General features: G+C 37.8%; 2 protein-coding genes across 4 annotated transcripts in view; one reads left to right on the top strand and one right to left on the bottom strand.

The window, feature by feature from the left end:
* glis1b (GLIS family zinc finger 1b) overlaps positions 1 to 24891 on the bottom strand; it is a 98264-nt gene that overhangs the window by 42994 nt on the left and 30379 nt on the right. For all 3 annotated transcript variants that reach the window (XM_065246688.2, XM_065246690.2, XM_065246691.2), the window contains exons 3-4: positions 21929 to 22118; positions 17237 to 18521 (exon numbers count right to left, since the gene is read on the bottom strand). In XM_065246688.2, the coding sequence (XP_065102760.1) occupies positions 17237 to 18521; positions 21929 to 22118 (1475 nt within the window). The remainder of the gene's footprint in view (positions 1 to 17236; positions 18522 to 21928; positions 22119 to 24891) is intronic.
* tnni3k (TNNI3 interacting kinase) overlaps positions 14121 to 24891 on the top strand; it is a 97300-nt gene continuing 86529 nt past the window's right edge. Inside the window, exon 1 of the mRNA XM_065246695.2 lies at positions 14121 to 14258. Coding sequence (XP_065102767.1) covers positions 14203 to 14258 — 56 coding nt within the window. The 5' untranslated portion in view covers positions 14121 to 14202. The remainder of the gene's footprint in view (positions 14259 to 24891) is intronic.

Here is a 24891-nt window from a genome sequence, read left to right as displayed (position 1 = left end):
TCATTTTTGTCAAGAAAAATTTAAATATGCACTTTTAAACCACAACTTCTCGTCTTCCTCAGGTCGTGAGACGTGCCAGCGCGACCTCACGTAATTGCGTCATGTGTTACATATATGAAACGCACATTTGAGGAACCATTTTAAACAATAAACTGACACAAAGACATTAATTAGTATCATTCCACATAAAACAACGTCGGAACGGTCATTTCTCCACACTTGTAAACACTGGGGCGTAGTTTCCCATAAGTCATCCGTGACCTCTTGACGTGATGACGTATTACGTGAGGTCGCGCTGGCGTGTCACAGGACCGGAGGAAGACGAGAAGTTGTGGTTTAAAAGTGCATATTTTTAATCGTTTCGCTAGATAAGACCCTTATGCCTCGTTTGGGATTGTTTAGAGTCCTTTGAAACTGCAATTAAAAGTGTTAAGTGTTGGGGTCCATTAAAGTCCATTAAATTGAGAAAAATCCTGGCATGTTTTCCTCAAAAAACATAATTTCTTCTTGACTGAACAAAGAAAGACATCAACAATTTGGATGACATGGTGGTGAGTAAATTATCTGGATTTTTTTTTTAGAAAAATTACTTATCCTTTAAGGGGACCACTAATGACAGAAAAGGCACAGTTTTGTACTTTTTTTTCAGACAGTGTACCTCACACAAAATCAGTATCTTAACTGAAAGAGAAAAGGGAATTGACCCAAATAATAAGACCCCATTATATTCAGCAGTAAATGGTTTCATATTTATGGAGTATTACTTGTAATTACTCATCACGTAAATGTTTACCTTAGCAGTAATACGAGTCTAAAGTTGGCACTCGCTCTCCTTTCGGTATTTGTGAGTGAAACGCTCACTGTATTACAGAGCTGTTTTTTCAATCCTAATAGCCATTTTCCATCTTTGTATTAAATTATGCATGACCCAATCTAATTCTTGGCTTTCCTATGCTGAAATATGAAATTTGGCTCATCCGTGCCACTTGCTCTGGTTGTATTTAGGCTTTGAAGAAGAAAAAAATATCCAGTCTTCAAGGAACCCAAGAACGTGCTGTTTTCCAAATTTTTCACTAAGGTGGAAACAATGGCTGGATGTTGCGCTGAGATTTTTGGGGGTTTGTTAATGGTTATGTTTGAATCTGTTAAGAAATACAATCCTTTATAACATTAGAAACGTCTGTCATTTCAAATCAGATTTAAGAGGTGAACAAATCTAATTTGACATTAGCTTGGAGGTCACAGAATCTTGTCAGAATCATTAAATCACCATTTGAAAGACTGAACTAAAAAGCTGCACTACTTTTTCACGAGGCATTTTAACACAAAATCTCTTATTTACTACTGTAAACACACACAATCAGGTTTAACCAGGCACAAATGTGTTGAATTAAGTCATTATGATTGTTTTCACTGCAAACACGCCTCATTTCTATGTGAATTTGGCTTATAATGGATTACACTTTTTGTAAATATTTGTGCTGTTTGTTATAAACTTAACTTTGTGAATTTTAATTCGAAGAGAAATTTGTGTACATTTTCTTCTGATCATGGCAGCAGTAATTTATCATATGATGAAGAAGAGGCACACATTCAAATACAGTGTAAACAAACACATCTTTGGATTTTAAAGACTTCGTCCAGGTATCCGGACTGCAATAAAGAAGTGATGCTTTAAAGTCAAACAAAAGTACAGTACATGAGATCGCAGTAATTTGCTGTATTCTTCACTCATTTAGACCCTCACTGTAAAATCATGAATTTCGCTGTGTCTCTTTTTGAAACAAAAAAGCATAAAAATGTATGTAAGCAATAAGGCACAAGGAGCTGTACTGTATCGTGAATAAGTCACAGCGGAAGGGTGTTGTGTAGTAATCTGAATGGGTGATTCTCGCAAAATTAGACTTGTGAGGTGTCTTGAAACATTTTGATAAAAAAGTAAATGCAAAAAAGAGTATCAAAATAAGAAGCATACATCTCATGTATTATTTCGCACATGATTTCAAATGACATCATACAAACCAATTAAGGTTTTTTTTCCACATTTAAGGGGAACATATTCATTACCGCAATTTGCATTAATTACGTTTTTTTATTTTTCCACATTTAAGGGTAACATTTTCATTACCGCAATGTGTCCTGAATTTTGGTTCTTTGACATGGAAATATTTATAATTAAAAAAATCTAAAAAATAAAAAGTTTCAGTGCATGTTATACTATAAACATTACCAGTAAAGAAACATGTGGTATTTGATGATCATTTGGTAAATGTAGTGACAATAATAAGGAATATAAATGTGTCCAAGAAAAATTTTCTCTTCCTTCACAACAATTTTCAATCATTGTTTAAGCCCTCAAGGCACTAACATTAAAAAAAAAAAAAAAATTGTTGTAAGGGACATAATTGACTGTGACACTCAAGATGGCTACCAGGTAAGCAGTTCTTATTTTTTCTCTCCAGATAAAAGTTGAAATTTTGTTTGTCATAGTACCTAGACAATTTTTTTGTTCTCATTACCGAAACATGAGTTTGTAAATGCATATATTTACTGTAATATCTTGTTGCGGTAATGATATTTTTTTATGATGATAATCTAAAAAATGTAAATAATTCTATAGGAAATATTTTTTAAATCCTATTAAATAATAAAAAAAAATAATGGTTATAGTAAGTTCAAACCTTAATCTTATACGTGCAAAAAAATCGGCTTCAATTGCTTTAAAAAAAAATCTGATGCTGGACACCGTTAAAGTCTGGATTTCTTGAGAATCACCCGAATTTGATATTATTTGGATTAGTAAAAATGTTTGTTTTTTTATGTGTTTCTGTAGCACAGCTACAGGCAAGGTGGGGCAAGGTGCTTGCAAGGCCAAATTTGTGGGTATGATTCACACTCAAGTGTATGCCTTAAATTTACTGTAAACTGTATTGGACAAAAAAGATCTTTCAAAGGCACAAATGATGCATACAGGCAAATGCAAATTTTTCCTTTTAACAATGGTTTTTATGACATCACTAGAAATGTTTTAAGCAGAATGTATTATTGTTACATGCATTGTTAGAAAGTGTTTCAGGCACTTACTGTATAAACAGTGGGCTAAGCTGCCATTCACAGTTTAAGCCATGCATACCTTCACACCAAATGATGGAATGAATGTGTGGACTTGACAATGTAAACAGGCGCAGACAGCTACTCTGGCGGGGTATGAATAGTTTCATAGGAAAAGCTTTAATTGGCCTGTTTAATCCCAGCTGTGAGTCAGCAGTATAGCGTACTATGTGCTGCCAGAGGTCCACATAACACTCGGTTTGAATTGTAAAAGCACACCACATTATAACAGAACCCCAAATCTGCTGTGGTGAAGGGTTTGATTTTATAAGCTCGGGTGAAGATATTGCCCTGGTTCCATTCAACTGAGCGACAGCAGATGACAAATGAGACAGAACGCTGTCATAGTCCATAACATTGAGGACCTGTTTGAAAAAGGCAGGCTGTTAGAAAGACTAAGTTTTGGGCTTTGGTCAGACCAAAGATGGTACGTGGTTTTGGGCTAGAGGAGAAACATAAAGCCTTCATTTATGGGTCTGTTTATTAAATGGGTAGGTTTGGTTTGAGAGATACTTGAGGTATCTGCACCTCAACCAAGAATCCTGAGAACACTGGGAATATTCAATCCTGACTACAAACTTTTCACCGTCTGTTTACATGCTGGGGTTTATGGCGAATGTTTGCAGGCGAGGCTGGGTGTGATATAAACACTTCTCTGGCTACTGTTATTAGCATTTGGCATTTGCTGTGTGTCAACAAACTCTCTAGTGACAATGAGGAAGATACTCGTCCAAAGCAAACACATTCATGACCAGCCCGGTGTACATTTAGGTCATAAAGGCCTGTGTGGAGACATTAGATTTACCCCACTAAAGCGTACCCAAAACTTAAGAGATACCGATTCACTAACCTTGCAGATATTAGACACTTTCTCTTACAGAAAAAAATTATCATGGCTGATTGTAAACAGTGCATTTCTACTAGGGCTGTCACTTTTTATTCGATATTCGAATATGCATTCGAACATGACGTGAAATATTCGTATTCGAACTATAAATAAACCATCCGGTTTTTTAAATGCCATGTGTAGCGCATTTTTTACACTAACACCTCATAATAGGAAGGAGGCTGAGAGTGAGACTGACGACGGCAACTGTGCGCAAGAGAGGGAATCAAATGGGACTAAATGAACCTCATGTGCATGTCAAGATAGAATTATAGTTTGTATATAAAATGACATATTGTTTATAGTGTTAAATATTATAGCAGAATAAAAAGCTTGTGTTAATACGTTCGCATTATGAAATTAGCATGTATGAAGATAATTTAATCATTTTTACAACGCAATGTAAACTTTATATTAAACAACAGCATTTGTCTTGTAAACGGGTTTTAAATGATCATGTGCTGACTGTCGCGCGTCACATAGACGACAGAGTCAAGTGAGATCTGATTAACTCATCTATAAGTTTAATTTCATCTCAAGTATCAAAGGGTTTGTGCTCTCTATCATTGAAAACGGGCAAGCAAACAGTACGCGCAGGGTTAATGTACTTGTGAATGACGGCTCACAAACGCGCGGGATAGGCTTTCTATGTGTGCTTGTTGTCAATGACAGTTCTGGTCACAAACACGCTCAAGCGCGGGATATGTGTGCTTGTCAATGATGGGCATTAAATCCGCGAAATTCCGCGGAGTTTTCTGCCGAAATCTGCGGGCGCGAATTCCGTTTGCGTCTGTCTATATACTCCTGCTGCTAAGTTGTCACGTTATTGTTTGTAACTGTTCTGAATCATTTTTTTTTTATATATAAGTTTGTTATTCATAAGTTGATAACCTGCTGTTTCAAACATTAAGTAAAAAGTAATCCAGACAACCCTGTTTATGACTGTCACTGTTAATAATTTTGTGATTGAATCTCCATTACGGTGAGTTTTTGATGCGCGTGGGGGGCGGCGCCTAGATATTCGAATATATTCGGATACATTGCATGATATTCGAAATCCGTTCGAATTAGATTTTTCTCAAAAGTGACAGCCCTAATTTCTACAATGCACTGGTACCTTAAAATGCATTCATTAAATGATGCTGCATCAAAAATAATTACTTATAATATTATTAAGCGCACATTCAAAATGTGAAAATAACAGCTGTGATATTTGTCTTTACAACATGTTCTTCAGTCAGTCAACTCTATTTCCTAGCTCATAAGGCCCCTTAGTGCCAATTGGGCATCGTTTAAATGCCACGGCCTACCTGAGCATTGTTTCTGACCATGTCCCTTTATGACCACTCATCCGCTAATGGCTACTTCCAGCAGGATAATGCACCATGTCACAAAGCTTGAATTAATTGAAATTGGTTTCTTGAACCTGACAATGAGTTCACTGTACTAACATGGCCCCCACAGTCACCAGATCTCAACCCAATAGAGCATCTTTGGGATGTGGTGGAACTGGATGTGCATCCCACAAATCTCCATCAACAGCAAGATGCTATCCTATCAATATGGGCCATAGTAGTGCCTCCATAGCTATTTGGGCAATTAATGGAGATCAAGTTTTAAATTACCTTCAGAAAATCTGCTGGAAAGTCAATTTTAAGACGAACGAGATACAGAGAGAGATGCATAACTAAGATGTTGAGCTACATTAGTCCCATTCACAATGTATATGTAATATAGGGACTGTTTACCCCAGTCTATGGTCCACCTTTGAAAGAGCCTGAGGAAAATTTGAGCATTACCTCCATTTGGTTTCCTCTGTGGATTACTAGACGCTACGCCCCACTTACAGGGTTAAACTAATTAAGCGCTTGGATTCGGGACAGTTATGACACAACGCTAAAATCATGTGGCCATCTATTCCCGTCTCATATTTCAGGTACATGATCATAATTAAATGTAGGGCAAATTTTGCTTCGTCAAAATATAGCATTCCAGACAAATGTGATTAGCACAAAACATGTATATACTGTATGGTGCTTTAATACCAACTTATGGACTTTTAATACTAGCAAACCACCAGACGAGAAAAACAGCTAGCTGATATTTGACAATGATTACACGGTAAGTAGCTATTAAGGAAGTAGCAGAACGTAAGACAGGAAGAGAAAGAAGAGAGAGCGCGACTGGATTGCATTACAATACAAGATGACTGGAAACCTTTCATAGCTTGACGAGAACTTGGCCTGGCGTATTTGACAAGGAAAACAAGCACGATCCATCAATTCCCATGCCTTTCATTCCAGGGCCAAAACATCAGTATCCTGTCAAGTTTAAGACACTTTATGCCAGCAGTTTCATCATGCTAATATACGTACTGTATCACATATGGTCTCTGTTGCTTAGCTTTTAGTATGACGGAAAGATAATCCAGTCGCGCACTGAATCTGACAGCACGGCAAAAAAGAAAGAAAAATAGGTGAATTTGTTAATTAGGAAATTAAATCTAAAATTCAACCGAAACTGTGCTGAAACATTAGTGAGCTGAAAGTTGCAAATTATGAGCTGTTATGGTAAAAACTATTCTGAACACGTGCATTTTTTATATGAAATGCAGCAATTCCATCTGGAAACTTGGACTTAAAAACTGAAGTGAGATTTATGACACTTACACAAAACTTCTATGAACATTATGATTTAACTGTAATAATTCACCCCAATCTTTCCATTAACTACACCAAACAGAACAGCTTTCCTGGTGGAGGTTTAAGCTCAGCTTCAAACCAATTCACACGTAATGCAAAGCTTTGACAGGGCATACAGATTAGAAACAGTCCTGGTGTCTCATGCTTCAGTACAGACCATAGACTGTAAAAAATATGGCCATCACGTCTCCATAGATTTCTTTTGTAAAAAAAAAAAGCCAAAATATCTCAAACATAGCTGCTGACATCTTGCACCGATGACCAGTGTTTGTAATGTGCATTACGCAATAATATTACTTTTCTGAAGTAACGAATAAAGTAACGCATTACTTTATAAATGTACACATTTATATATAAGTTACTTTTTTTTAAAAAGTAATGCGAGTTACTTTTCAGTTTAATTAATTTAAGTAAAAAAAATATGTATTAAATTGGCTTTATGCCCCGCTGCACTACTTCCTGAACTTCAGCCAGCTCCTTGTTTCCTGTCTGCCATTATTGGACAAACTGATTAATCCAGGTGCGTCTGATTATTGTTGTTGTGACTACTGAGGTCAGGCACACCTGGATTAATCAGTTTGTTTGTGACTACTGAGGTCAGGCACACCTGGGTTAATCAGTTTGTCCAATAATGGCAGAGAGGAAACAAGGAGCTGGCTGAAGTTCAGGAAGTAGTGCAGCTGGGCATAAAGCCTATTAAACTAGAAATACGCACTCTATGTGTGGGTGCCTGAGCGGGAACAGTTTAAGTTAGAAACGGAGATGGCAGGCCAGAGCTTGACATTTTTGCGATGGAAATATGCAATTTCTAAATGCAGAACTTCACAATCATAAAAAGCACCTTCAAAAGAGATCAAGCTTCAGCCAACTAAGAAAAATTAACGCTAAAGTAACTTAAAAGTAAAGTAAGTATTATTTTCCATGAAAAGTAACTAAGTGACGTAATTAGTTATTTTTTGGGGGAGTAACTTAATATTGTAATGATTACTTTTAAAAGTAACTTTCGCCAACACTTCCGATGACATAATTTGGAGGCGCAGTAGTGATTGTGAGGTGAAGCCCCGGTATCAAGGCCCCACCCATTTTCCCATTTGACTCAATTACACAAATCAAGTCAGCACACCCCCTTTTTATCCAGATTAAACCAAACTTATTAGAAAAACGAACACTTAAAAGTAAGTTTGGCCCACAGTGTGCCACAGGGATGATGTATTTTTGTAGGGTAACCTATAATTAAGCATGATACAAAAAACACATTTTTCCCATAGAATTATGGATTATTGCAAAAAAAGCTCTGTGTTTAACAAATGTGTATGACACTTACAGTGTCTTCACAGATTAACACAACTTTTCTATGGGAAAAATGTGTTTTTTGCGAGGGAACCACTGTCCTGCTAACTTCCGGATTGGCCTACAAATATGGCTGTTTCTCAATTCCAAGGACGCAAAGAATGGACTTGCGTTCTCGTGGAGGTTGGTCTTGCGAGGTGACCTTGGGAGAACGAACTCAGAAGGTTGCGAGAACACAGAACGCACTTGTGAGTTTTGAGATGCGTGCAATCTTCCTGTTGGTCACCTGACCTCCGCCATTACTTTGCCGCAATGACTTCTGGGGCGTAAAGCAATTTCAGCATGCATCTCTGCACACGATGCATCCTCGATATCAAGAACAACACATCTGGGTATTTTCATGCGTCCTCTGTGCGTTCTTGAGAATTGGAATTGAACTTCGACGGTATGGTGACGTAGAGCTAAAACACAAGGACGCAAGATCGCTGAAGAACGCATATTGAGAAACAGCCTATGTCATCCCTGCAGCTCTCTATTTATTTACATGGAGAGGGTGGGGTTTATGATCATACTGCCGCCAGCCACCAGGGGGCAGTCAAAATGTTTTGGCTTCACTTTTCAAGAAGTGTGTAGCACATAGACTGTAAAAAAAGATGGACGACACAACATAGCCTCCCTCCATTGTAATAAATTGAAACCAAAAATTTCCGACCATGGTCGGCCGCCATGTTACGTAAAAAACGTGAGTTTGGAGCCAAGGCATGTGCAGAAGAAATCGTCCGTGGAGCCAGAGGCGGAGCTGCGGTATCAAACTTTCACCCAAACGCTTGCGCGACCAATTCAACCACACCAATCATAACGACACTATATCATCAAATTACTAGCTAAAATGAAACTTATCACAAAAATGAACACTTGAACATATATCAGCGTGATAACAACTACTTGAAAGGACCAAAACCATCTTTCAAACAATATCAAATAATTTTTTTTAGAGAAGAGTCCCATTCATTTGAATGAAGAGGGCGGGGTTTATGAATTGTACTTTAGCCAGTCACCAGGGGGCGATCAAAGAGCCAGCGGCTTCACTTTTCAAAACTTATGAGGCACACCCGGTGTAGCACCTTTGGTGCACACCCATAAATAAAATAAAAAAGAAATAAGATAAATTTTAACTTATAAATTACTATTTGTAGAAGGCAATTAGATAAATTCTATGAGATAAAATAATAAGATAATCCTACATTTTACTGCAAAATGTATTGTGTATAACTATGTGACAAATAAACAAATTTAATTGAATAATTGGAGAGCAAATGTTCACTTATCCATTTTAAGATTATTTTCACAGTTAGTATCACCACTGTACATGTACACATACAATATTGTATACATTTCATTAACTTCTGTTTAGTCTTATGTCTCTACTGCCTGTACTCATGTGTATTTGCTGTAATTCATGTTTTGCTACAATACAAAATTGTGAAACGCAGTACAGAAATGAAAATGAATTAAAAAAATGATTCATATTTGAAAACTATTTGACATTATGTCTCAAAACAAAAACCAAACCAAACTGGTAACAACATTCATTTCATAGTTCTTAAATCTTAATGCATGTCAACAATTGTCAAGTTTATGTTGATTTATATTTCACCTAAGGAATTTTAGGAGAAACATGGAAGACAAGTTGATGTTTAACGAAACACAACTGAGAACGGCATTAATTCTCCTAAGCTATGAGAAAGCATAATAACATTTCCCTCTGGGATAGCTGTGGCTACCTGCTAGCATAATGGAGCTCAGAGAATTGGCAGTTGCTAAGTAAGTAGTCAGGTCTGGATGTCAGCAGCTCATTCTAGTACAGTACATCAACATTAGTATCAACAGCACTCGCTGCCCTCGTCGGGTAAAAGCTCAGACAGCTCGTGTTTCGCCTGCATTCAGAGGAAAAGTCGGCTCATGCACAGCCCCGCGTGTTTTAATTAGCTAATGGGCAAGTCGTTTCATCTCAAGCATCTGTGTTGATTGCTCACAAAAGCCTCCATTTACCCCAAACACGCCATCTTGGCAAAGGTTCGGGCCGTATGTCTGAACGTCTGCTGCTGGAGAATTTTGAGCACCCTTCCAAAAACCAGTCTAATAAATCTTTATATATACATTTGCCGGCTTCACACCAGCAAAGGAGGAAAAGAGGAAATTCCATGATCTATGCTTTTTCCAGCAGGTCATTTCAGCCAATTTTCCTTCAAGTAAAGGTCTGTATGTTCAAATTTTGAAATTAATGCATCTTTTTACATTCAAGTAAGGGTGGTGCCACATTAAATTGTGGTGTGGTTCAGGAAGTAAATCTTAATATTTGTTAACAATACTAAAATACAAAAAAACTAAATGTTCAATGACCAACTGTTAGCAATGAAGATGACTACATCTACTAAAATGAAAAATGTAAAACATGGGAGTGTGTTTCTTCAACATTACATTTAAAATTAAGTGCCACATAAATAATGCTTTACTGATACTCGCACACATGCACACACACCCAATGTAATATTTTAACTATAAGTGAATATAAAAAATTATTTCTGAAAGTTGCCTTTTTGTTACAAAGCAACAAATAAATTGAAAAACATTTGTTTAAATATGATTTAAATGTAACAATTACAATTTTTGTAAAAGATTGTAAACATTAGCTAACTTGAACGAACAATGAGCAGTTTTTTTTTAGCATTTATTAATCTTTGTTAATGTTAATGCCAATACAATTTGTAAGTTTATTGTGCATTAACTAATTTTAACACTGGTGACTTTAGTTTAAAAAAATGCAATGAACAAACAATGAACAAAGATTAATAAATGCTGTATTGTTCATTGTTAGTTCATGTTAGCTAATGCATTAACTAATGATAACAAATAAAGAGCTCAAATGCAATACCCAAAACTCTGACGTGTGTTCTTGTAAATGAGCATTTTCTTTATTAGCCTCTTAATAAAAACACAGCAGTATTTTTTGGAATTACCTGAGGCCAGGATTAAGCAGATTTGAATGAACTTATAATAAGTGCATTTAGTGGCTTTTGCATCTATGCTCCTCAAATACAACCTTACTATAAAGTGTTACCGATTAAACATTCATAGCTGAGGGAAATATTCGATTTTTGTAACAACCTTGAATCCATACAGAAGAACGTTATGATTAAAAGGCAAAAGAAGAAATCGAGCAAACAATTCAGTTCCAAAATAAACAAATAATCTGCATCAGTATGAGTTAATGTCGCCATGGAAAAGCCAAAGTAGTAAAATCTAAAAAGGTCAGAGGAATTAATATAAAGTGTTATTATGACTATGGGAACTCGTAACCACATGAAACAAAACAGCAAAGCCCATATACTGCCATCTCCGAACCTGTCACAGCAGGCACAAACCACAGAAAAGTCAAGAAAACATTGTATTGATTACAGTGGTGAAATACTTAAATCTCAGTACAAGCGCTCTAAACAAAAGCCAAGATATTACTGTAATATAATTTAAATAAGACATTCCAAAATAAACTCACTAAATAAATAATGACTGACATCCAACAAATAAAACTTCCTCAACTGAATATAGACTAAATGGTTCCATAATGAACCTTTATCATCTGAAATCCTTAACAAAAGGTTCTTTGTACTGAAAAACCTTTTAAGCACCTTTGTTTTAGAATGTGTAAGTGGGATCGCTGGAATATTAAAAGTGCTTTGATGAATATCTACATAAGGTTACTTGGACAGGTGAATCAAAATCCAAAGTTGACTCCAGTAGCGGGCCAGTATCAGGACACCAGTCGCTGGATATATTTTTAATATTAATGCAGACCAGAACGGCATAAAAGCAATAAACTAAAACAACACTTGAATTAGGCCTGAAACACAACAGGATATTGCAGTAAGATTATGTTGTTTCCTTTTAGATAACATTACCCTCTGCTCTCCGACTACTACAAAACAGCCTGCGGTGCTTTTTAATTGGGGAGGGGGAACCAAACAGTGCCTTGAAATTTGGCAGACGATTTGCCGAGCTCACTGCTTGCAGATGTACCCGCGTTTTACGTGCCGGAGCATAAACCGCATCCAGGTATGGACGGTGACAAAGCCGAGATCCTGTGTTTGTGATAATGACTTTTCCCTGCCAAGGCGCTACACGATACAAATCAAACGCAGCACAGCTGGGAAAGAGAGAGAGGGAGAGGAACGAGGGAGTGTTGTGTTTGGATGTGAGGGAAACGTGCCTCGTTCGCTCTCAGAGGAATCTGCAGTTGGAAAGATAATAAAGGGATTAGCTGGGTTTTCTGAAGAGATTCGCTTCTAAATCAAAATGTCTCATCGGTTTCCTCTGCGCAAATAGCTCAGATTCCAAAACGTCTTTGTATATTGCGAGGGCCGAGAATGCTACATGTTTCAGACAAATCTTTTCCGGAGGAAGTCAGAGGAAGGCAGTCACTGCGTGTAGTACACACTATGTACTTGGTATGAATTTTCTGAGGCCAGTATCATCTTAAATACAACAACTTTTTTGATTACTACATAAAAGTATGCACCATTTTTCATCTAACTAAGATATTGGGTCTCATTCACTAAGCGTGCGTACGTGCAAATTTGTACATGAGATGTGCGTACGGATGTTTTAACGAACAAATCGTTATTCAACAAAAACTTTTGTATTAAAATGTCTTCAAAATGTACTCAAAAATTCAAGAAAACCTAAAATCACTTGTACGCAATAATCACATACCCTATAATCAAATATAAATGTAAATGAGAAGTCCAAACATCAATCACTTGATCTCCTGTCTGTTTTATTTTAGATACAGATGCAATTATTAGTGAATGAGACCCAATGTTTCCAAAGCATATGATGATATTCGATAAAATATTATGTAGCTAAATATTATCCACCATTTCATACATTTTTACTTTAACTTAACGGTAAAGGTTGTGGGTTTAATTCTCAGAGAACACACATGCAGATAAAATGAGAGCTTGGAAGTCACTTTGGATAGAAGCATCTGTCACGGATTAATGTAAATGTAATCTATGGAGTAATACTGGTACATATACACCATTAACACAAACATTGTTTGTTCAGTGAGGTGCATCACACCTATGAATAAATGACCTGACTATAAAATATGTTTCTTATCCTGAAAGGAAGCATTAAGGCATGTTTGGTTCTAGTCCAGGATACCGACTGCCTGAGAATGAAGGAAATGAAGTTTACATAGTGAGAAGCCTTCACAATATCCAGCGACAGCATCCAGCCTTTTTACTACAATACACTGGTTTGTTTCTATCTTAGTTTCTGGTAAGCATCCTAAATAAACCAAGTGTTTGTTAACATTAGGGCCGGTTTTGCCACATACTTTGGGCAACGTTTCAAGAGAAAGAGCAGAACCCTACAGCACTGCTGTACATCACAACATAGTAAAAGAAAGTGAGACAGATTATGGTTTTTATAAAAAAAAACTAAATTAAACCCATACAACAACAAGGAACCAATGGTAGGATACAATCTTACACACTTTAAAGGAAAACACCACAGTTTCTCAATAATTTACTATGTTCTTACCTCAACTTAGATGCATTAATACATCCCTTTTTTTTCAATGCATGCACTTTTAATCTTTGTACAGCGCCTAATAAATGTTTTAGCATTCATTCCTATGGCTCCAAACAGGGATGAATTTAGAAGCCACCAAACACTTCCATGTTTTCCCTATTTAAAGACTGTTACATGAGTCGTTACACGAGTAAGTATGGTGGCACAAAATCAAACTTTTGTTTGAAGCAATAGGAATGAAAGGGTCTAGGCTAAATGCTAACACATTCACTGTACCAGGCCCGGAGTGGGTAATCGGGAGAACCGGGAGAATTCCCGGTGGGCCGCTTCACTTTTGGGCCGGTCAAGGTTTTTTTTTTTTTTTTTTTACATTTGTCACGTTAGTGAGTCTATCTTCTCTTAAAAAACACTTCACACGTTTCGGATTGACACTGCAGCGCGCAGCCTCTGCATGGGTTGTACCATGTGAGGGAGTTTTCCCCTCCCATAGAGTTGGTTCGGTCCATAGCGCGTCCAAGAAAACTTTTCTCCGGTAGGCTGGGCCGGCCCTACCGTAACAAAACGCGTCTGAGACGAGGAGGGCGTAAAAAACAGGTTGAAGAAAAAATCCATTAGAGGATGATGCTGCCAAATGTGCCAAACTTACAGATTTATTTTCAAGAGGACAACAACAGGTAACTTAAAGAGAAATAAGCCTAGTAATGATTAGCATTAGCAACGTAATTATTCGGCTAATACCGATGTCAAACTATTTACAAGCCATTATTTTTTTTTAAGTTAAAATGTTAGCCTTTTGTGTATACATGACGATTCATAGACTTTGCAAATATTATGCAAGCAGCTTCTGAGCAGCAGATAAGCCATTTCCCCGCTAAAAACGAGGAGGCAATGAGTAAACAATATGAATTAAAGTTATGTAACAATCAGGTTGTGTTCATATAACGCCTTTTGTGTCCCCAATCAAAAATGACCAGCCGAAAAAAGCTTATAAATCACTTGTTATGCTATATATTTAACCAATATTGGATTCAATATTTTTGTCAAATTGTTTTCTTTTTTAATTCGGACTGGGTTTTATGTTTCTATTTGCATCTGATTAATCATAGCCCTCATAGCATTAGCAATGCTAATAATTTATCAACCTTTTCTTGTGGAATAGACTCCAAAAAGGGCTGGATTATTTTTGACCCATAATGGGTAAATATTGGACAGAACACGCTGCTGGGTTAAAATTGACCCAATGCTGGGTTGTTTTAACCCAACTGTTGGGTTATTATAATCCATGGTTGCATAACAACAATCCAACATTGGGTTATTTTTAACCCAGCATGTGTTCTGTCCAATATTTACCCATTATGGGTAAAAAATAACACAGCCTTTTTTAGAGTGTAGAGGAATATTTTTGTTAACTTCTCATCTTAAGTGAAATATTATTTAACTTTTACCTTATTTGTTTAACCATGATATTAATAGAAACTATAGTAAGAGCTGAACTGTTGCTTTATTTATCCAATTTGAAAAAAGTGCTAATTTAGAATAACACTTTTGAAAAAGTGGGCCGGTCTTGGGTACGAAACTCCCGGGCTGAAAAGTGGCCCCACTCCGGCCCTGCACTGTACAAAGATTAAAAGTGCATGCATTGAAAAAAGATAGGTATGTATTAATTCATCTAAGTTGAGGTAAAAACATAGTAAAATATTGAAAAACGGTGGTGTTTTCCTTTAAGCTATAATACCGTATTTAAGAATTTTACAAACATTGCCGAAAATGCACAGATCCAGTCACATCCTTGTTAATCCTGCTGCTAAACCAATATCCGAACAAAGGTCCTCACCTAAGGGATAGTTTTATTCGAAAATGAAAATTCTTTCATCATTTACTCGCCCTCATGTTTTGGTATACTTGAATGAGTTTCTTTATTCTGTTGAACACAAAATAAGATAAAAATTGTAATAAATAAAGGTTACCACACAGTTCACGGTTACCACACCCAGCAGTGTGTTCTGGCCAATATTTACCCATTATGGGTCAAAATAACTAAGCCATTTTAGAGTGCATTGACTTCAGTAGGAAAAACACTTTGTTTGTGTGCTTACCATCATTTATTAAAATATCTTCAACGGAATAAAAAACTCTTTTGGGCTTAGAACAACACAAGTGTGAGTAAATGATGACAGAATATTCATTTTTGGGTAAACCCCTCTATGGGAACTTCATATTAGCAAATATAAATATTACTATAGTAACATATTCCGCATATTAGAGTATGGCTGTCTCTTATTCACATGGCTAAGCAAACTACTTTGATACTTAAAGGTATCACTGGATTTGTAAGAACAGGCCGACTTCTAAAACAAGCCGTTTAAGTATCAGTAAAATAAAAGGCTTTTTGGACAAGGCCTTGTATATGGAATAGAAAATATCAAATGCAAAATCAAACATTCAGTGATTGAGCAAGAAGGGGGAATTTCACTTGCCATCGCCTCTGCGGCTCCGTTCCTACAGACTACTACATTTTTCCAAGTGTTTAGTTTGGATAAAGAGCCAATTCGCTTAATACTTGTGGGACGGCTAAACGTTTAAACCTCACATTTAAAGGGATCAAGTGCATGCATTGTTTGGTTATGTTAAACAGATGTGTACGTTTTTTTTTAAGATCTCAATCACTTTTTGAGAGGGAGAGAAAGAGATTGAGAGGTAGAGACAGAAAAAGATCTTAAGAAAATAAACACGGTTTCACCCTATACAAATTGCGGACTAATTGTGTATTTGGACTCACTCGTTGGTGGAGATGGAGCTCTTTTTCCATCTGTGTTGAGATTGTTAGAAAAGGCAGTTTGACATTGATTAGAGTGTTGACTTGTGGAATTTGAGCGTTTTACCTGGATGACTTGGGTTTCACCACAACACTATTTATACAGCTAGACTACAGGTCCAATTAAATAACTAAACCCGTCAGTGGAAAAGTTAGCTGAGCTTTCAGTTGAAATCATAATTTCTTATGCTATGCGATAGGGTTGCGAAAAAAGCGAGAGGAAAAAGACATAGGTGGGCTGTTGAAAGCTGTTAGAAAAAAGGACGCTTGGAGAGATTTTCCATATAAGTCCAAATCAAATCTTATGCAGACAAAAGAATAAAAGAAAATGGATTTGTGGGGCCTTTATAAAGCTTAATTGTATGAAATGAATAATTTGTCCTCTGTGTCTAATCCTTTTTTTTTTTTAAACAGATGTTAAAAACTGACCCCGTTAATAAAAATATATAATGGCCACTCATAGCCACCCAAAAAAGTCAGGGAGGATTCCAAAAAAAACAACTTCAATACACTACAGTATATATACATCTTTCATGGCTTTTTATTTTACCCTGTCTGTAGCTATAAATCACCTCTCTAGATTTCATAATGCCATAATTTCATAAAGAGCACAACACTGTCAGAAAAAAATGCATGGTCAATAAATTGTCCCAAGCTGTCACTATGGCAGTATTCTAATATGTACCATTAAGGATATATGTATATATTTGCTACCAATATGTACCTGTACGGTACTAATATGCACATTTTGGTATAAAGGTGTTTTTTTGGAAAGTACAGGACAGTGTGGGAAGAATATTTTGCAGCAAGTTTATTAAATAAGCTGTGGACACTCACCATGCATTTGTTAGGCTTCTCACCCGAATGCACCCTCATGTGGATAAGTAATTTGTAGCGGGCGTTGAAGGGTTTGTACCGCCTGACACATCCGGCCCAAAAGCAGGTGAAGTCCTCGCCCTTTCTCTGGTCAATGTGGACCTTCTCAATATGCCTAACCAATTCCTCCTGCTGTTCATACGCCGCACTGCAGTCAATCCAGCGGCATATTTGCTTATCGCTAAATACTCCACTGGCATCCTCTCTGTCGCCCACCTGCTGCTCTGCCAGGCCTGTGGTTTTAGATTGTGCCAGCAAGCCTGAGGGTGGCGACTGCTGACTTTGAAGATGCAGTAGAGCTCCTGGGCCGGAGCCCATGTACTGGTGCAGGTGGTAGGGAGGGGGCATGGGTGGCCGCGGGGGGCCAGTCTGGTGATGGTGGGGATGCCCACTGCGTTGGTGGCCATGCTGGTGGTTTCCACGGCTCGTCAAATGGTGATATTGTTGCTGAAAGAGCTCCTCCTCACTTGGAGAGAACTCATCCACGGGTTCCTGTTTCAGCGCTGCCGTACCGACAGCATTTCCACGCTGACAGCCCTCTAGCAGGTTACCGGGCTGTATGAGAAGTCCAAGCCCGTCATTGCTCCCCATGCCAGGCTGCATGGATCCTACGTCCTCACACTGCTCCAATGATGACACTGAGGTGGTGGACGACGAAGAGGTGAGGGGCAGGAGGCAGCTGGAGGCTGAGGGTGACGGAAGCTGACAGTTGTCCTGCGGGCTGGGAGTGGGGAGAGGCTTGTGGGATGTCGTCGAGATGGGCCGGGAGAATGCGGCCGTAGTGGGCGAGGACGAATTGGTGCGTAGTCCGTTAACGCACGCCACCGTTGACATCTGGGAGGAGCAGATGTTGGCGGCGATATCGATTCCTTCCGAGGCTGCCACGGCAGCTGACTGGGAGGCCACGGAAAGGCACCGTCTCTTCAGCCCGCTAGCATTCAGCCTTGCTGAGTGACGCGAGCTTGGGGACAAAGACAGCGGGGAGGAGCCATCTTCATTATTAAATGGATACACGGTCACCGCCATCGCCGACAACGACAGAGCGGTTGCTATGCTGCCACCACTACCAGGACGGTCCGATTCCCTCCGACCCGAGCACATCCCTCCCGAAAAGTCGCCCAATCCCGATCCCAGTTTGTATCCCATGGAGTCCTCCTGTTTGATGGGGTACGAGTGCAATGCCCGACATCCATTCAAGCCACTGGGCAGAGAGGATGAGCTGATGTCCGTCTGAAAGCCAGCAGACCTGTGGGAGAGAGAAACACACCCAGAGGAATATGAGGAGTATTTAGGCAGAGCGGAGCAGGAAGAATATGAACGCTATTACCAGCCCGGCCTGTTGAAAGATAAAGGCCAGGGCTTCTCAAAGCACTGCCAACTCTTCCTTCCCACCTATTGCGCTTTCATACACCACGCAAACAGACAAGCTCTGTGCTCCAGTACTGGCAAACCTCTCTATTACACTGCCCACATTTCAAAGGATATTGAATGAAAAATCATTTTTCAGGGTCTTCCTAGTTCATGCTATTTGTTTTGTACCGATCAGAAATAAGCTGCTTTGTATAAGGCCCACTCTTACAGGAAACAGCAATTGGATGGATTTCATAAATGCGGTGGGCTTAAACACCGGTTAGATCCACCACAAACGCTCCCGTGCAATTCCATGAATAAATAATGCAGGAAATTTGGCCCGAACCCTAGTTATGAATGGGTATTTAAAAATAAGACGAAAGAGAGATGAATACAGGCAGGCTGTCATGCTCTGCGTCTGACAGGCTTTGATGACACAATAGAGGTTAACCCAAGCCTACATGTGGGCTAAATAGAAGTCACCTGGTTGGGTTGTATAATGGCGGGCCTCTAAACGCTCTGTTTACAATACTGCCCATTATAGTGAGAATCTTTGCCCCCCTTTAATGGGGGAGAGGTCATATTTCCCAGTGCGTCGCTGTGATCTTCCACATAATAATTCCTGTCAGTTTGCTCATTATGGATTTTTGTGCAAAGCTTTTCAATGAGAAGGCCCCTCTGTCTCAGCCCATGAAGGATTTGTCTATGTCCCCTATTCACTTGGTGCACTCGGTGCGGGAAACCGCTAATGCTAGCTGTCTGACTGAGCTGAAGCGTCAAGTTTGTTATGAGTCGCTCCTTTCAGGCTCACCACTTCCTGTTTGGCTAGGGCAATGACATTTAGCGACAGTACTGGAAGAGTTGGAAAGCATGTTTGAGCGAAAGCATGTTGGATAACACCCTGCACTAAAACGATGGGTTTCAGTCGCACTGCGTCTGCACAGGAGCCAACAGAAACCGATGGCAGTAGTAAACGGTGCCAAGCAGTACCATAAGTCCTGTTTTACAGGCTCTTTTTTTGACTTTGTAGTGCACAAATGAGTTGTAAAAACATTCATATGATACATTTGTTTATTTAGTCGATGCTTTAACACAAATTCCAAATGAGGAAGCATTCTTCATTATGTCTCAAGCTTAATTATATCATTTTATTCTTTTTAAATGATCTACTCATTAAGGGCCAGATTTACTAAGAGCTTGCGCCAGCACAAACCACAATTTTGTTGTTAAATAACGACTGTCGGGATATACTAAAGACGCACAGAGTATCAGTGTTATTTTTGCGGCTGATCTTATTGCATGCATTTCTAGGAGTTTCCCTTTCAGACACAAAATTTTGGGGAGGAGAGTATTCAAATGATTCACGCAATGCGATTTACTAATGTTTGCGCGTGTGTTATGACTGGTATTTGCGCCATTATTTAACGCAGAAAAAAAGAATGTCTTAAATTACTTGGGCTTGAAATGGCTGCAATTATTGCTAAAAGAAAGAGGCATCACAGAGAGCGTGTGATATAATGCAGAGGATTGTTTTAACATGTAACAGTTTATTTGGAATGCCAGAGGAACATATTATTTTGCCACGTCATGTTATTTTTTATTTGCTGAAGTAACTAGGAGAAGTCACACAATAGCAGACGTTTCAAAACTTCATGTAAACCTTCATTTTTCGTCATCCAGTTCTTTTCAGTGTACTATGGCTTCATTAGCTGGGATTACACACCCTGAATTTTCGCTGATAAGATGCTGATCAGCTATCTTATTTGCGACCCTAAACTTGTAGTTTGCTTTGGTTATTATGGAAATCAGCTGTTGGGCCTGTGTTTCTTAATTTGCGCCTTTTAGTAATAACCCGCAGATATTACCACTCCCATCTGCACTTTTTTGGAATTGTGTCCTCACGCAAATTTGCCCCGTTTAGTAAGTCTGGCCCTAAATCTACTTTATAAATAAAAAAATTACTGAGACCATCCTAATACTTTGTCATTTTACAAATACTTTCAAAGCTTCGACTCTGTACAGTACGGAGCCCCTAAGGGGACATGGAGCAAAAATTAAATAAAGTTTAGTTTCATGTGCTTACGTGAAACTTTCATGTGCTCACGTGAAACTTTCATGTGCAGATTTTTTTTTTAAAGTTTAGTTTCGCGTGCTCGCGTGAAACTATCGCATGCTTGCGTAAAACTATTGCGTGCTCGCGTGAAACTTTCGCTTTCAGGTGCACGCGTGATAGTTTCAGGTGAGCACGCGATAGCTTCACGTGAGCATGCGAAACTAAACTTAAAAAAATTCTGCACATGAAAGTTTCATGTGAGCACATGAAAGTTTTACCTGAGCACATGAAAGTTTCACGTGAGCACACGAAACTAAACTATAGATTTTTTTTACTCCAATGTCACCTTAGGGGCTCGGTAGTACGGTGCTTTGTTACTATTTTTTGTTATTTTGAACAGTGGGTTTTATGGATTTATTTCTGTGAATTAATCACTCACATAAAATCAAATGTGACATTTTTCTACATAAAATCAACCTTCATAATGTAAAGAATATCCTGTAAAAAATATATCTTTAATATCTTTAATACTGACTAACTAAGGCCATGTCAAAGACTGAGATTAAAGTGAAATCAATGCTCCTAATCTCAAAATTACTTTAGATTATGAGACTCCAGCTTCGCAAGTGATAACCAATGTTATGTTAACAAGGTTCAATACAGTTTTTCTCAGTCGCTTTGGTACATTTCTCAGATCAGGATTGAATTTCTTTAAACTACCTGTTCAATTCTCACATCACTGTGTCACTTGTGCACATCAAAAAAGCAGTTTCTCACTTCTTTGAACAAGTTGCAAATGCTTTGGTACATCCATGCAATTAGTTATGTACAATTTTCTGCTTTTTCCTACATTATCAGTTGCTTAAGTCATGTTGATCAAAATTTATTATAATGGGTCTCTGCTGAATAGTCTCACCCCCCACAACATTTAGGCATTAGTTATGAGGCTATGAGTAACCTACTTTTACCCTAAATAACCTTGAATTTGATTACATGCCATTTTTGCCAAAATAACTTGAAGATGTTTGATATTCCAACATGTAAGCAAGTAAGATTTTGAGTAAGAGAGTGGCTTTTGCAGGTTATCCATGGTGTTTTGCTATTTGTAAAAAAATGTTTGAGAAATGCACAAATTGTTTTGCAAATGTCAAGGATGATTCGAGAAATGTACCAAAGGGACTGAGAAAAACTGTAATGAAAATGTCAGATCTTAAAGGCCTAACTGAGTTTGATGTGATGGGAAATCTTACCTGCGATCACGGTGAGGGCTTTCCTGTAGGTGAAGGGTCTGTGTGGGCTGTTCACAGTGGCTACTGTGGTGGTATTGGGCACCTGACTGAACTGACAGGTTCTGTCCACAGCGCATCGAGGTCCCATCTTCTCCTGTCATGTCAGGATCACTCTCCTTCTCTAAACAGAATGAGATACATCCTCCATTCACTGCAGGTGGGAGATAAAGTGGGTATATTATTAACTATCCAGTAACACTTACTGGAACCTTTAAAATTTCACATTTTAAAAGCTTACATTACAGCTAAATATTTTTGTAACAAAGGTCATTTATAACTCAGTCTGTGAAAAGCCAGTTTAAGTTATTTAGCGATTGACTGTTTTCTACGTAAAATAATTAAATAAATAAATCTACTTTACAAATGATCAAATGACTGATTTTACAAATACTTTGAGAGCCTTGATACTGTGCTTAGGTACTATACAGTTGTGTGTTTTAGTGGCTTTAATGGATAGTTTTTGTGTTTTATTCCAAATTAAATGTGTCTGTGAAAACCTAGCTATCATCATTTACATTTTTTTGTGATTTACTGTTATTTTCTAAACAAAACCAACCTACATCATGTAAAGAAAATTCTGTGAAAATATAATATTGATATCTTTAATATTCACTGAGTATAAGGTAATGTAAAAAAATTCAAATTAAAGTAAAATAAATGATTGAAATAAAAATATGATGCTCCTAATTTCAGAATTAAATGAGACATTGTTTTTACAAAGAGGGTCACATTTTTGAGAAACAAAAGAAATCATATGAACGCTTGGCAAAACATAACAAATGATACTAATATTTCGTTTGTCATGAAATCAAAAATGTTTATTAGCTTTGAGGTCATATATATATATATACATATATGCGTACCCATATAAATGTTAACAAAACTCTCATTTATTTGAGCAAAAACGGCAACTGTAGTATTAACAATGTCAAGGTCATGGGTTCAATTCCCAGAGAAAACACGGGTTGAAAAATGTAAACCTAATTGCACTGTAAATCAGTTTGGATAAAACCGTCTGCCAAATGCATAAATGTAAATATATGCAATTAAAGTTTACAGTCTCTCTCTTCCTGGAAAACGGACCAAAAATATAGAGGACTCGTACTGGACGCTTTGTCCAATAAAATGCCTTCTAAAGCAAGAATGTTCCTCCCCCTAATACTGCCTTTAGGGATCTTTTGAGAGCACCGAGTCCGTCCACTCATTGCCGTGTCATTGCACAAAGAGAGCTCTCAAACAAAGCGAAGCAAATGTCATCAAAACAAACAAAGATTGCCGCAGTACAATTCAAAATAAAATGGTTACGTAGTATTTGGAAAAATTTTCCTCGAGGAAAGCCGACACTCTTTTTGACTCCAGTGTGGGTGACCGCATCTTATTTTAAGTGTTCCTAAATCAATTTCAGAAATCTAATTTGCCCTCGATGATGACATTAATAATGTAACACTCAATGATTAAATTCACTGTCTAAACATTTGGATAAAGCCAAACCGAAGACAAAAGAGGTTAGGCAAAGCAAAGAGACACCACAGATTAAGGTGACAAATAATTGCTTTTAAAGTAAAACTTTCAAGAGAAATAAGTGTTGGGAGAAATTGGTGGAGTAAGTCATACGACATGTAGGTCTTGTAAAACATGCTGGATTCGCTCAGCTCTATAAACAGAAGAAAAAAGCTATGTTGTATCCATTCTGGTTTTTTAAAAAACAATATTAGTTGTTTAATAAATCTTGGATCATTTTTTCTTGGCTTAGCGATTCCACATTTGGAACGTCAAACTGTGTTTGCGTATAACATCACTGCTTGCTGAGCCAAAGCCAAGGATTTCTTGCTTCATCTTGAGAGGATTGAGAGGTTTGTCAGTGATGGTGGGATAATTTGTTAGACACAAATACTGACTCATGTTCTCGCAAACCAAGAGCGCTATTCTTGTACCCCTTGTCAACTTATTAGTACACTACCAAGCTGATGGAAATTCCATATATTTTAAACCTATTTTGGACTGTATGCAAAGCACATAATCTGTTTCACAAAGTCATTTTTAATGCCAAGTCGAGAAGAGGTAACCTATATACTGTTGATTAGAAAATTTAGCCAGAAGCCACAGGAATGTTCAGCACAAATCTGTTCGACAGATTCTCAAAATTGCCCAATGTCATATCTGGGACATTACTATTCTTCGAATTCTAGCCTCAAGTGGCAGTTCCTGAAAACGCCTGTGACGTTACCGCTTTTACCCCAAAAAACTGCAAATTCGAGGAACCTTGAGAACAGAAAAGACATTACGCACCATTTTAAAATAACAGGTGAATCTCTGAGGCATTTCGAACTTTTCATTTAATCCAAAACATTACATATAGCAGATGAAACTATGCAGCCCTTTGTAGAAGGTGATGAGTGGAGCTTCAATGTTTCTCCACAACCCTGGGCAAAAAAGAAATTTGCACATCTAACCTGAAAAAAGATGAGGAAAATGGCAGAGAATCAAACATTCTTGACATCGGAATGGTTCACACTCCATATGTCTCTCTTAACATATTATTGTCCAACTCAAAGCGCTTCCAAGTTACATCAATTGGGATCCAAGTCCACGCTAAAAACCTTGCTTTATACGTACAGAAAGAACTGTGGGGGAGGTTTAGGATAAAACGTTTTGTTACATTACTTGAATTAGTCTCAGCAAGGGCGAATAAGTGAATCTCATCCACATTTGGAAACTTGGACTGAACTTGAAATGTGATTTATATTGAATAGGCCACGGTAATTCAGTGCTGGGTATTGCATTTTATGTTGGTTTTTGTGAAAAGGTGAACGTTTGTAAAAGTTCCAGTTTTCAAAGATAATGAAAAACAGGCTTCAACTGTGGAGAACATTCTGACCAATAAATACCTGCACTTTTTTATCTTCAGATACTGTACATGAATA

The sequence above is a fragment of the Paramisgurnus dabryanus genome, chromosome 11 (genome assembly GCF_030506205.2).
Source record: "Paramisgurnus dabryanus chromosome 11, PD_genome_1.1, whole genome shotgun sequence".
Classification (NCBI taxonomy): Eukaryota; Metazoa; Chordata; class Actinopteri; order Cypriniformes; family Cobitidae; genus Paramisgurnus; species Paramisgurnus dabryanus.
This window is presented reverse-complemented; position numbering and strand designations above follow the sequence as displayed.